This window comes from Telmatherina bonti (assembly GCF_933228915.1).
Source record: "Telmatherina bonti genome assembly, chromosome: 24".
Lineage (NCBI taxonomy): Eukaryota > Metazoa > Chordata > Actinopteri > Atheriniformes > Telmatherinidae > Telmatherina > Telmatherina bonti.
In genome coordinates this window covers 12,508,779-12,521,984 of record NC_136633.1, presented here as the reverse complement: position 1 = coordinate 12,521,984, position 13,206 = coordinate 12,508,779, and the positions used below count along the sequence as shown (strand labels likewise).

The following is a 13,206-nucleotide window of genomic DNA, read 5'->3' as shown; positions in this document are numbered from 1 at the left end:
TCTGTAAAGCTTTTAATGTTTCATGTAAAGCACTTTGAACTGTCTTGTACATGAAAGGTGCTATACAAATAAACTTGCCTTGCCGATTATCGATTAAAGAAAACTCATCTAATAGAACATGAGATACTTATCTAATGAAGTGACACATTGATTGTAAGAATAAAAATATAAGGAAGAGAGGTGTGTGTGGGTGGCTGATCGAGCATCTCCTCAGCATTCCTCCACAGCTTTAATTGGAACAACACTTGTTTTGTGGGTGAAAGCAGAAGTAAGCAGTGTTTCATCCATAGGCGATGTCACATGGCGATCACATCCAGCTTGAAAGCAGCAGCTGAAGAGGATAATCCCCAGGGCTGTGACCATATGCTTTTGTCCCAATTCAATTCGATTCAGATTTTTTTGGGGTGCCAATTTGATATAAATTGCGATTCTCACAATTCTTCAACATTGCTGATTTTTGTAGATTAAAACAAACAAACAAAAAAAAATGTATGAAACTTACTTTTACTAGTAATTTTTCATGATTTCTATTAGGAAAAGTAGCCATAATATAGCCACTGCTGCTATATCGCCCAAAAAGACAAGTTAAAATATCAATAAAAACAATAAAAATGACATAAATTGTACAGTGAATTAATTTTTTTATTTGAAAAAAAAAAAACAAAAACAAAAACACTTTTTAACAAAAAATCGATTTTAAAATTGTGAAGCAAAAAAATCCCGATTTTAGATTTTTCAATTCGATTTTTTCCACCCCTAATAATCAGGGTCAGCACTCTGGGTGGGACCTACCTCTTCCTCTGGGTTTCCATCAGGTTTATTTCTCTATCAGCATGGTGCACCTCAGGACTGCTGCTCCTGCTGGCCCTGAATCACAACCCAAGCATCATCAGCTCATCTGATTGTCAATAAAATCACTGTGATAAAGTCACCGCGATTAAGCCATGTTTACTGTTAACGTGGAAAAACAGGGGAAAACCCAGAGTAAATGTAAAAATGAAACCAGTTGTTATGACTTTCTTTTGTATCAGATGTAAACCTATCAACTCCACATTTAAAATAATTTGTATCTGAACAAAAATGCGTTGAAAAAGTAGTATTTGTCACCTGTTTTCATGAACTGCCTGCTTGTAAATATCACGTTAATCTTGCTAGCTGATGTCAGTCAATCAAATCGGCTAACTAGGGGGAGAAAACAATAATGCTAGCACAAACTACTGCTGTTTTCTAGGTAAAATGCCTCCACTTTCTTACCCAGCTGCTTGTAGTTCAACTCCTTCGGCTGGTCAGTTAAAGTGACCGGTAATTCATCAGCATTTTGTCCGGTCAGCAGCGAAACGCCTCTGGTTGTTTTTCATCTCCTGTAATGTTGACACACCGGGAGATGCTAACTACAAAGATCGTCTATAAACTCAAAGCACCGCCAAGCAGCGAGATGGTCGATCATGTTCAGATTGAGTTGGACTCCAAGATCGTATCTTAAAGTCATCATACGCTTTACAAACTATTTTCGTGCCACGAATTTGATTATACAAAGATTAATACAAATCATATATGTTTTTATTAACAACTAGAAAAAAGCTATTGAAAGTATATTGTAAGGTGTGTTCACATATGATCAACTTAGTAGCTCTTAATTCGTAATAATTAAACAAGTTTACAGCCTCAAACGTTCACTGAAGTCGGTGAAATAGAAATTAAACCAACTCTATCTATCTATCTATCTATCTATCTATCTATCTATCTAGCTATCTATCTATCTATCTATCTATCTATCTATCTATCTATCTATCTATCTATCTATCTATCTATCTATCTATCTATCATCAAAAGAACATCAGAGTGAGACCTCTTAGTATTTTCCTGCTCTCACTCGTCTCTCAGCTGTTGTAAGAGACTCGACGGAAAACGACAAGGCTCAAAACTACCAGAACGCAAAGACTAAAGCTGTGAAATTTAATCGCGTAACTTCTGTGACTTTAAAATAGCAACTCATAATATCACACAAGTCTTGTACACAAGCGTGGGAAAAAAATCTGTGCCAGCTTTGCTATTGGAAATATAAATGAATCAAATTAAAATGAAAATAAAGTTAAATAAAATGAACAGTTAAATAAAATGATCAGTCTTTACAATTTGTATTGTTTGCAGAAACAATAATGTTTGCATTGAACAAGTGATCATCAAATAAGTCCCTCTCAGCCTTTCTAGCCCAAAACACAAAAAATTAATATTGAACATTGAATGAGCGAACCTGTAATCTCCTTTCCCTTCACCTGCCAGTCACCCCCCCCCCCCCCCCCCCCCCCATCAAAAAAATTGGTATTGAATTATAAAAAGCTTTAGACACCATATGCCCATATTATAGACAATTAATTAAGATGAATTAGACTCAGCATATTGTCATTAAGTGTTGACTTGCATGACAAAAACAACCGGGACCAGTGACAACAAAAGTCAACAGCAGAAGGGTTAGACAATTTAATATATCTAATTAATTTGTTATTATTACACATTAAAGTTTCAGTCAAGAGATAAGTCTGCATAAAGATTTTTGTATTTTTTTATTTATTCTGCTTTTATTGCATTTGGGATCCAGGTACTCCAGTGGGCATGGACCCCACAGTGGTCACTTAGTGTCTGCCCCAATTATTCCATGTTTAATGATCTGAAAAAGGCTCCTGCCACAAGGGCAAGTTCAAGATTATATGATGTGAAAGCCCTTTGAAGAATTATTTTGAGTCAGCCCTTGTAGCATCTCCAAATAGCAGGTTGAGGATATACCAGGAGACGTCAGAGACAAGCTGTGACATAGACGTCCCAAGAACAAAGAACCACAAAAACACTCTTTTGTCTCCCTGTCATCACTCAGAAACCAGTCAAAGTTTGCAGGACGATATGACCGACAGCTCTCTACCAAGACAATCTAAAACAGACTGTATAGAGCGAATGTCCTGTCTCACTGGGCTGTCGCCCAGTCATGACTGCTCTGCACCACCAACACCACCAGCAGCTATCGGTGGAGTAAGTGTAATGATGTGGGGGCCAATGTGCTTTATTTTTTCTATCTTAATAATCAAGTCCAAAAAATGACACCGAATAAAAACCAATAACAGAATAAGCAGTGTGGCATTGGCTGAGAAAAGTATTTTATTTTTATTCCAGGATGCTTGTAGCTGTAACCTTCAAATCTACATCCGTGCTCTCTCCAGACAGCCAAGTCAAAGGAAAAACATGCAGATCTTCCAGCCAACTGCTTCTCTGGTGTCATTTCCAATCATTGATAAATTCAGTATTAACTGCAAAACTTTAATCTGCTTAAGTCAGCACTCTGTGAGATGCCGAAGGAGTCAGATGGTGACAGGCAATCTAATTTTTTTTTAGAACAAATACACAGTATATCACACATACATGACAAAGAAAAAAAGATAAGAAAAGAAAAACAAGGGAAAAGGAACAGCTCCACAACACAGACATAACAACACACACAATGAAACCAAGAATATAACCGCATTTGACCATGGATAATGTTGGGTTGTTTTTTTTTTAAACTGACATAGGTAGTAATGTATTATTTAGAATTTGGAAAAATAAACAAGTAATACAAATTATTGTTTTGCTTTTGCTTTTTACAAGAAGAAATGAGCCTCTCCAAATCAGCTCAACTCACCCCAGCTGAGGAAAAGCAACCCCAAAGCATGACACGCCACCACCATGCTTCATTCTTAGTGTTCTTCTGGTGTTATGATGCTTTTTTTTTCTTCTTCATAGTTGAATAAAAAGAGAGAGAGAGACTCATCAGACACTCTACCTGTTTAATTGTTTGTTGGCAATAAAGGCTAATTAGCCAATCACATGGCAGCAGTTTAATATATCTTATTAAGATGATCTAATAAAGCCCTTTTAGAATGAGGAAAAATGCAAAGATTAGACATCAACCTTAAATAAATGCAATATTAAACATGCAGCATGCAGTGTCCATATATCTGTCTGAAAGCAGAGATTTCCTGCGCTGTGTTAATTTCACTGTAAGGTTTCAGAAGAGTGAAGGTTTTTTTTTTTTCTTCTTTTTTCGGAGCTCTGATAAGAAGCGGAGACCTGAGGGGAGGCGCAGATGTTCAGGACGCAGCGAACTGGGATGGATCCAGCTGCGTGAAGACATCTGGGACAAACTGTTTGGACACGAAATGTGGGAAATTAAAGTTTGGACACGTTTATGAGACAGTCTGAGCTTCAGGTGGGATCGTTGGGAGTTTCTGATGGAGTGGAAAACCAACCTGACTCTAATGTACTTCTACTGCTGGATTCTCGTTAACTCCGGTACGTGATGAAACCAAACACATCTTTTTCTTTGTTTTTTAGTGGAATAAGTAGGCTACAATTAAAATCCACTGTTAACATTCTTGTTATAACATATTCATAAACCTTTGGCTTCCCGCCTCTTACAGAGAATTTTATGCACAATAAAACCAATTAAATGCAAAATAATCCTTAGAAATGACATCATCTGTACTTAATTTGTGTCCTAATAAATGTGACTTGACACAAAAGGTTTTTTTGCGGATATTTAGCATAATACATATCTTTTTTTGTACATTTTGAAAGTTGTATTTTTTTTTTTTATAGATCCGTTTTCCACGAGTAACTTAATTCTGTTTATCCAACATCCAAAACGCCACATACAGTCTCTAATCATTAAAATGCTCCATTTTCTTCTTTTAAAGAGCATTTTATTTTCAATTTGTAAAATTAAGCCGTTGTTGAAGGGACATGTCCACGGTTAAGGAGAAACACCTTATAACAAATTAATTTTAGGTAAGAACTTTAATCCTAAAGCTAAAGCAAGTATACAAAAGCATTAACACATCACATACTCACATTGTTTCATAAAAAAGGTTGTTTTTTAATGGAGAAAAATGACTGAAAGACCTCTGGAGTGGACTTAACACTGAATATTTTGGCACAAACTCAGTGTAATCCCTCATTTAGTCTGTCTCTCCTCCACTGGCAAACATCTCCTAAAATATAATGTCATCAGTTATAAATAGCCAATATAATCACAAAAACTGGCTTGGCTTACATATTTGCAGACTTGGGGATTTTGGCTTAGTGTTTCACACACTGGCTAATCCCACTTTGCTGGCTGATGACGCCAGATTGCTCCAGAGTTCAAAGCTGAGGGCTCCACAGGGGGTGAAAATGGAGGAAATCTGATCACATGCAGCATTCAACAGTATTTTTCATGCAAAAGTAATCAAATCCAAACTGATAGAAGAGGTCAAACACTGCATTTAAAAAAAAAGCATGAAATTACGCTTCAAATGGCAAATAATTGCAGGAAAACCTGTTTAGATGCTCTTGAGTTTACCACAATATGTGCAACATTTGATCAAACCCTCCATTTACCAATTTTGCCTTTAATGGGATGGGGAACAGCTTTTTAAAGGCCAGATAGGAGAGAAAGATGAGGTTTATATCTGTTCCACAAGGAAAGATAAAGTAAGGGAAAGTGCTAAAGAAAGGTGATATTTAGAAGCATTCAAGTAAAGCTAAATCTCTTACTTGTTTTTAAGTTAAATGAAGCTTACGGAACATTTTTCAGTTGTATGCAATTTAATAAAGACGTCATTAATCAATAAGCCTCATAATGCAAACCCATGAAGGCAGAAAGTCATTGTACCAAACAAGATCCAACCCAATAATATTGTAAAGGCAGAAGTCAATATAATGTCTGAACATCAAGGAGTTGAAGCGACCTCTGATGCTGTACTTACTACTTGTGCTTATTCTTGATCAGTACATGAAACTGTAACAGAAGTTTCTTGGCAACTTAGTTTCTTCCATTTAAACTTTGAGGACAATATTCCTTTAGTTTCCCATAAGTAAAATATTGAAATTGAACAGGACCAGCCAGTGGCTGCTCCATGAGTTAAAATGGTAACAGCACATTAGGCTACTTCTGTTAGTTTAAAAATCACTAAAGCAGTTAACATGCTGGTAAAACGTTTACAAGAAATGTAATACATTGTTAACATTACTGATAATTAGTTTAGTTGTGAGCAAAACAGGCAAACCATGATCTAATTTGAAAAATCTTTCAAATGTCAATGTATTGACTTTTTGACAAAAGGATTGCAGCAAATATGAAGCATGCTATCAGGAAATAGTTAGCTTAGCTTAGCAGAAAGACTAGTGATGCTAATGCTAGAGTCTAGCTATCAGTCCTTTAATAAACTTGTCATTTTGAACTCATCATCCTATTTGTTTTAGTTTTATTAAGACATGCATGTGTATGTAATACTTTTGGGCAGGGTTAAGCTAGTTTTTTAATGGTTTTTAAGCTAACTGACTGTTAGCTAAGATTTTTATGTTGACTGTTAGCTATAGCCTCAAAATACACTACATATGGAAACACACACCATAGAAAGATTCACTAGAGGTTGTTCAGTAATGCATGCCTAACTGATTTAATAAGAATTAAACTATCAAATGTATTGATAAATGGTTAATTACTACAGATATCACTACTTTACATATTCATGGCAACCATGTTGGATGTTGGATTTTGGTACATTTATACAGCGTCAGGGGCAGAAATAAAAATTCAGGGAGGTACCAGTTTACTTTTACTTATAAGAAAAAAAAATACTCCAAATGAAAAGAAATGAACCATAATACTGGTTTTGTCATTTATAGGAGAGTGTCATGTTTCCATACAGGAACACCTTTTCATTGTGTTGTTGATAATGATATAAATCTTGAAAGTTTACTTAAAATCCATCGATTTTCACCATCAGTTCTGGCTAAAGACTGGAGTCAAGGTTACACTGAGGATGCACTCTTCAGGAGCTTGTTTGGAGGCTACAGCAAGTGGTCGCGTCCGGCACAGAACACCACCGACGTGGTGGTTGTCAAGTTTGGTCTTTCTATCGCACAGCTAATAGATGTGGTGGGTTCACACTTTTAGCTTTTTGTACTCACATTGATATTTAGACACTGATGAAATAAATAAGTAGAAATCACAAAGATACACATTTTGTATTTAATGTGGTTATAATTAAGACTCATTATGTCAATTTTGATCACAAAACAGGACGAAAAAAATCAGATGATGACAACCAATGTGTGGCTAAAACAGGTAAGACTTGAAGGAGGTTGCATTGCAACTGTTAGCCAATAAATAAGAGATGTGAGACTTGTGAGGTGGTGTGAGAATATCTGTAAAATAATTCAGTTAGTCAGTATTTGCGTAACTTAACAAACGTGTATTTGCTGACAGGAATGGACAGATTACAAACTGCAGTGGAGTCCTGCCGAGTTTGACAACGTGACGTCCATCCGAGTTCCCTCTGAGCTCATCTGGGTGCCTGACATCGTGCTGTACAACAAGTAAAAGAAGATTTTATTCAGTAGCCTTTAAATATAGCAGATAAACTCTTTCTTGCAAACACAACATGGTGTATTGTCAGTTTGCAGGACACACAATTCAACAGAAGCGATGTTGAATTTCTGTGGGTGGAAATGATCTGCAATGGCCAATTATCTGCTTGATCCATAATGACACCCTCTTCCACTGAAGAGGGAGTGAAGGCCACTTATGTGGAGCACCGAATCTTGATGGTTCCACAGTATTTCTGCGCTTTTTATCCATCTTATAAACCGGTGATACATGCAAATTATGCTGCAGAGTAAATGACCCTGATTGGATTAAAGCTGCATAGAGATCTTGCATCATACAGTTTCAGTCGAGTTTCCAACCCTCGAGGGGCCGAGGAAGTATTAACTCTGAGATTTATCTGGACGGAGATGAAACTTTCTCCTCCTTTAGCATGCAGATGACATGAGCTTGCATCATGAATACAGTATCGTTAACATTCAGTCATCAATTATTAAGCTTCCTATGTTAATCTGCGTAGCTCCAGGTTTATTGATTCACCTTCCGAATAGAATGAGACACATAATATAATCCATTTAAAAACTCTTGTTCTATTTCTGTTCCTTTTTTTTAATCCTCCTTCCCTTTAGTGCAGATGGAGAATTTGCCATCACACACATGACCAAGGCCCAGCTATTCCACACCGGCAGAGTCCGCTGGGTACCGCCGGCCATTTACAAGTCCTCCTGCTCCATCGATGTCACATTCTTTCCATTTGACCAGCAGAGCTGCAAGATGAAGTTCGGATCCTGGACATACGATCGCGCCAAGATTGACTTGGAGCCTCTAGAAAGCACAGTGGACTTGAAGGTGCTGCATGCACCTTTTAACTCCTGCTGTTTACTTCCTCTCCTCAGAGGCTCACATTGGCCTTTTTCAGTGTTTTGGTTTGCAGACAGGCGGCAGCAAACTCTGGCTCATTTTGTAATGAACATAATCACTTTGCAGTGCAGCATTACAGAAACAATGTGCATGCAGACAGGAAAAGTCAGAGAAATTTCTGCAGTTCGCATTCATGGTCAGAATAAATATTGCCAAAGACATTTTTCACATTATCCGGCATGACCATTAAATGACGATTTATCGCAAAATAGTGGATGATTATCAGATGATAACATCAAATGCTTCATTTATTATGTAATGTCTGTTATGTGATGGATGTGACACGGACAGTTTAGTAAGTGATGTTATGTTATGTTATACATTTTTATTTATCACCAGATCATTTGTCAGATAATGCAGCAGAGATCTCTGTGAACTAGATGGATCAAATCAAACGGCCTAGGAGAACAGCCCAATTACGACAAACATGAAGGAGATCTTTTTATGTTGTGGGGATTTTTATTGGTACTTGAGGCTTTTTATACAGCAAATAAATAATGATTGCAGAAGACTGTCATAGTAGCGTCAGAAAAAAAACATATTTATGGCGAATGTCTTGGGTCTGTTTGCAAAGCTTTCAACCTAAATCACACGTCCAGCAGCTGAAAAGGAAATGAAAGGAGGAACTGTTTCAAACTGGCTGCAGTGGGTCCTGACTGCCACAGAGAGCTACAATCAGATTTAGAAACAAATAGTTCAACAATCTAATGAGAGTATCTGAAACTACCAGCTGCAGGAAGCTTTTGGAGGACTACAAGGAAAGTTAAGAAGAAACAGCTGAATCTTAAGAGACTGTTGCAAACTCTGTTTCAGTATTATAATCTTAGTGTCACACCCACTCCCAAGAAGCAGTGATCTTTTCACCTGACCTGGTTGCACATGCGTTTGTGGGAGTTTCCTTTTTAAGGAAGCATAATCTGAGGTGGAAAGTATTAAAGATTTAAACTGTAAAGGCACCTGCTCATTAAATAAATGGCTAAATATACAATAGTCACTCAAATAACTACAAACTCAAGAAAGTGATAATAAATTCAAATTTGCTAAATTATAATTTATTGGAAAGGGACACGGCTTTTGAAATGTGTCTGAAAGGATTAATAATATAATATAATATAATATAATATAATATAATATAATATAATATAATATAATATAATATAATATAATATAATATAATATAATAATAGTAATGATAGTGCACAAAATTTCCTAGACAGCCCCTTGTTGATAAGTTGTGAACCAGAAATGTGCCAACAGGTGCAGAAGTCTGATTGAGAGTTACAGGAAAACCCTGATTGCAGTGAACGCCTCAAAGGGTTGTTCAACAAAATATTAGCTGTCAGGTCCCATCAATATTTAAAAAAAATATATATTTCTGTTGAACCACAATTTAAAAAAATGACATGATTTTCATAAAATTGTGCTTAAATGTGGCGCCTGATGCCATCTCTGTGGTCGAATCATGAACTGTTGATGCAAAGTTTCACTATGATTTCACGCAGTTCTGTTTTTCATGTTGTGGAAACTGCAGTCAACTTAAACGGAAAAGAGGTGTGTGTGTGTGTGTGTGTGTGTTGGTCTTGGGAGAGTCATCTTAAGTCAGGCATCTTGTCAGGTGTTGTGTGGAGAGGAAAGAGTTGCTGAAAACCATTAGGAAGACAGAATGTGAACACAGAGAAGAACCTTTTGTTGTGGTGTAGTAGTAATACTTGTCACTCTCCAACATTATTGAAGTGGTGGCTGTGGGGTTATAATTAATGTTGGTTGGATTGTTGGGTTATAATTGTCTCCTTTCTAGGATTACTGGGAAAGTGGAGAGTGGGCGATCGTGAACGCAGTGGGAACCTACAACACCAAGAAATATGACTGCTGCCATGAGATCTACCCTGACATCACTTACTACTTTGTCATCCGGCGTCTTCCGCTGTTCTACACCATCAACCTCATCATCCCCTGCCTGCTCATCTCCTGCCTCACCGTCCTCGTCTTCTACCTGCCGTCAGACTGCGGCGAGAAAATCACGCTGTGCATCTCCGTGCTGCTGTCGCTTACGGTCTTCTTGCTGCTCATCACAGAGATCATCCCGTCCACGTCGCTGGTCATCCCACTCATCGGAGAGTATCTGCTTTTCACTATGATCTTTGTCACACTGTCGATCATCATCACGGTGTTCGTGCTGAACGTTCACCACCGCTCGTCGGAGACGCACACCATGCCTGGATGGGTTCGGAGGCTTTTCCTCTCTGTGGTGCCACACTGGCTGTGCATGAAGCGTCCACAACATGGACTCAGGTCTATAAGGTGAGACAGCAAGGAGGGGGAATCAGCTGCATGCTTGAAAAAAGTTGGTTTTGGAGCACGTTTAGATCTGTGCTCCAGAACTTTGTCCTTCATCAGCACTCTGTATGCATAGGAACCCAAGTGGCTGAAGTGGATTCGAGTGGAACAAGAGCCCAGCAAGAAGAGACACACCGAAAAGCCATCTTTTTTCATTTTACGGATTAACAGATGCCATAAATGGTCACAGATGTCACAGATAACCAGAAGATTAGGTGTTCCTGAAGGAAAACACCCATCTGCAACCAAATTATTGGCTCAAAAATAGGACTTTTCAGGCGTCATAAGAGAAATGGTTGTGAGAAACACTCCTTATGTACAAATCTGCCAGTGGAGCCATTCATAATCCAATCAATTTAAACCAAAATCCATCTTGTTACGTGAAGTAAACTCAAACCAGAACTCTATGAAAACGTTGTGAGACAGAGGTATTTAATGATAAACGTTTTCCCTCCATTGAGAGTGGTGCCCTGAGGTTTTATTCTGTTTATGCTTGTGATGGCAGCATGAGCTGCCACACCAGTAAAGGTCTGGTAACTTTCCGTTTTTTCAGTTATATAAACTTTTTTTTTTTCAATATACGCTTAATTTTTTATTAACTGTGTTGAAAGGGGGGTTAACTGACTGGGTGCACACATTTAGTTAACTTACATTGTCGCCTTGTTAATTACCTCCGCCAAGTAGGTTATGTTTTTGCTGACATTTATCTGTTTGTTTGTCTGTCTGTGTGCAACATAACTCAAAAAGTTATGGACGGATTTTCATGAAATTTTCAGGACTTGGTGGAAATTTGAAAAGGAAGAACTGATTTAATTTTGGTGGTGATCGGGATTACCATTTGGATTCAGCAACATTTTAAAGGCCTTGGCGGAGGTTTGCGTTCTCTGAATGATTTTTGAGTTTGGTTTGCTTTCAATTAAAATACTTTCCTTTTGAGTTACCAGTTCCTTTGTTGGAGTTGCCCAGCTTGCCTAAGAGTCCCAGCTGCACTGGAGGTCCTTAAATCAGGCCAATGTCTAATTGGGCTCAGCCATTTGTTAAGAGGCGAGGTGTAAGATGGGTTTAGGTTTTTCTATTTGATAGTTGTTTTTGCATTATTTGTCATTTTCAGACTGTTTAGATTACTTTCTTATTAGGTTACCTTTCACACTACACTAATTAGTTAAATTTATGTTGTAGTTTGTTTAGAGTATTGTATTGTTCCTCAAGTGTGTCAAAATGGCCTGATCAGCCAGTGTATATAGGTGTCCCTCGTGTTTCAGCCCATTCACATACCGGTAATTCAACATTTTCACCTCACACTGTTTTTTCAGGAAATACCACCTCGCAGACGATGCCCTCCGTGAGTCCACCTGGAACACTCAGGAATCGATTATTGATCTACATGGCGACCAGGATGACAGCAGCTACTACCAGCTCAACTCCTTTGACGGCAGAGAAAAATTAGACCACTGCAACCTTCATGTTTATCCAGGTTCGCATCACTTGGCAAGGTTTGGGATGAGGATATCTAGTCAGCCGAGGACTTCTTTCCTGTCTCCTTCTTCACCTCAGTGTCTCAGGTTGGACTGGAATCCAGTTCATGGTCTGATCCAGAGTCAGCTGGACTCTCTTCTGTCCCCTGCGGTAGTTTCAGCCATTGATGGGGTGACTTATATTGCACAGCACTTGAGGGCGGAGGATGCAGATTTTTTGGTAAGTTTGTCTCCATTTGCTGATGCTTAGTCTACTGAATGTGCAGGGTTCCATGTATTCATGGTGTCTTGATTTTACATTTGTGCAGGTAAAGGAGGACTGGAAGTATGTGGCCATGGTTGTAGACCGGATCTTCTTGTGGATGTTCATTATAGTGTGTCTGTTGGGAACCATTGGGCTCTTCCTGCCTCCATGGCTCTCTGGGATGATTTAAAAGCAATATGGGAATTGAAAGCATGAAAAATATTAAAATTAATATTGATAACATTTCTTTAGTTGCTGATCGATGTTTATTTTTAAAATTTCAAACAAGGAAACCAAACTGGAGAGTTTATGTCAAAGAGTTGATGTCAAAACCCAGCTATGTCACTCTAAGTTGTTTTTTGTGTGCATGAAATAAAATAAAGGTGCAGATTATTTAAAATGATGGACTTGTTCATGACATAAACAACAATATTTATTTCCTCAGGATTCAGAAATCCAGTGTTGGGGACATAGTGACTCAAAATGCAAATTGAAACCAACTGAACAGTTTCTATTTAATGCAAACTATGTTGGCCAAATAACTGTAAATTTAATATATTCGTCTTTTAGATTTTTAATGTACTCTAATGCAAGACAGATTCACGAGTTGCTTTATCAGGTTTACCTGTTTAACTGCCTGTCAAAACTAATATTTAATTAGCCAATCACATGGCAGAAGTTCAGCATATCCAGACAAGTAAACATGGTGAAGATCAAACTGAGTATCAGAATGAGGAAGAAAGGAGATTTAAGTGACTTTGGTTGCTGGTCTGAGTGTTTACTGGAATTTTCACGCAACCATCTTTAGGGTTTACAGAAATGGTATGAAGAAG

General features: G+C 37.8%; 2 protein-coding genes across 2 annotated transcripts in view; one reads left to right on the top strand and one right to left on the bottom strand.

Annotated features, from left to right (window-relative positions):
- Positions 1-1,329, bottom strand: part of als2b (alsin Rho guanine nucleotide exchange factor ALS2 b) — a 29,977-nt gene extending 28,648 nt beyond the window's left edge. Inside the window, exons 1-2 of the mRNA XM_079263652.1 lie at positions 1,255-1,329; positions 793-867 (exon numbers count right to left, since the gene is read on the bottom strand). Coding sequence (XP_079119778.1) covers positions 793-812 — 20 coding nt within the window. The 5' untranslated portion in view covers positions 813-867; positions 1,255-1,329. The remainder of the gene's footprint in view (positions 1-792; positions 868-1,254) is intronic.
- Positions 1,330-6,832: 5,503 nt separating this feature from the next.
- On the top strand, positions 6,833-12,563 carry LOC306774100 (neuronal acetylcholine receptor subunit alpha-2-like; the record flags this gene model as incomplete). Its single annotated transcript, XM_079264083.1, has 7 exons — positions 6,833-6,949; positions 7,094-7,138; positions 7,280-7,389; positions 8,026-8,245; positions 10,116-10,618; positions 11,968-12,349; positions 12,438-12,563. Exons 2-7 carry the CDS (start codon positions 7,109-7,111, stop codon positions 12,561-12,563), a joined length of 1,371 nt encoding a protein of 456 aa, XP_079120209.1. The 5' UTR covers positions 6,833-6,949; positions 7,094-7,108.
- Positions 12,564-13,206: the final 643 nt, after the last annotated feature.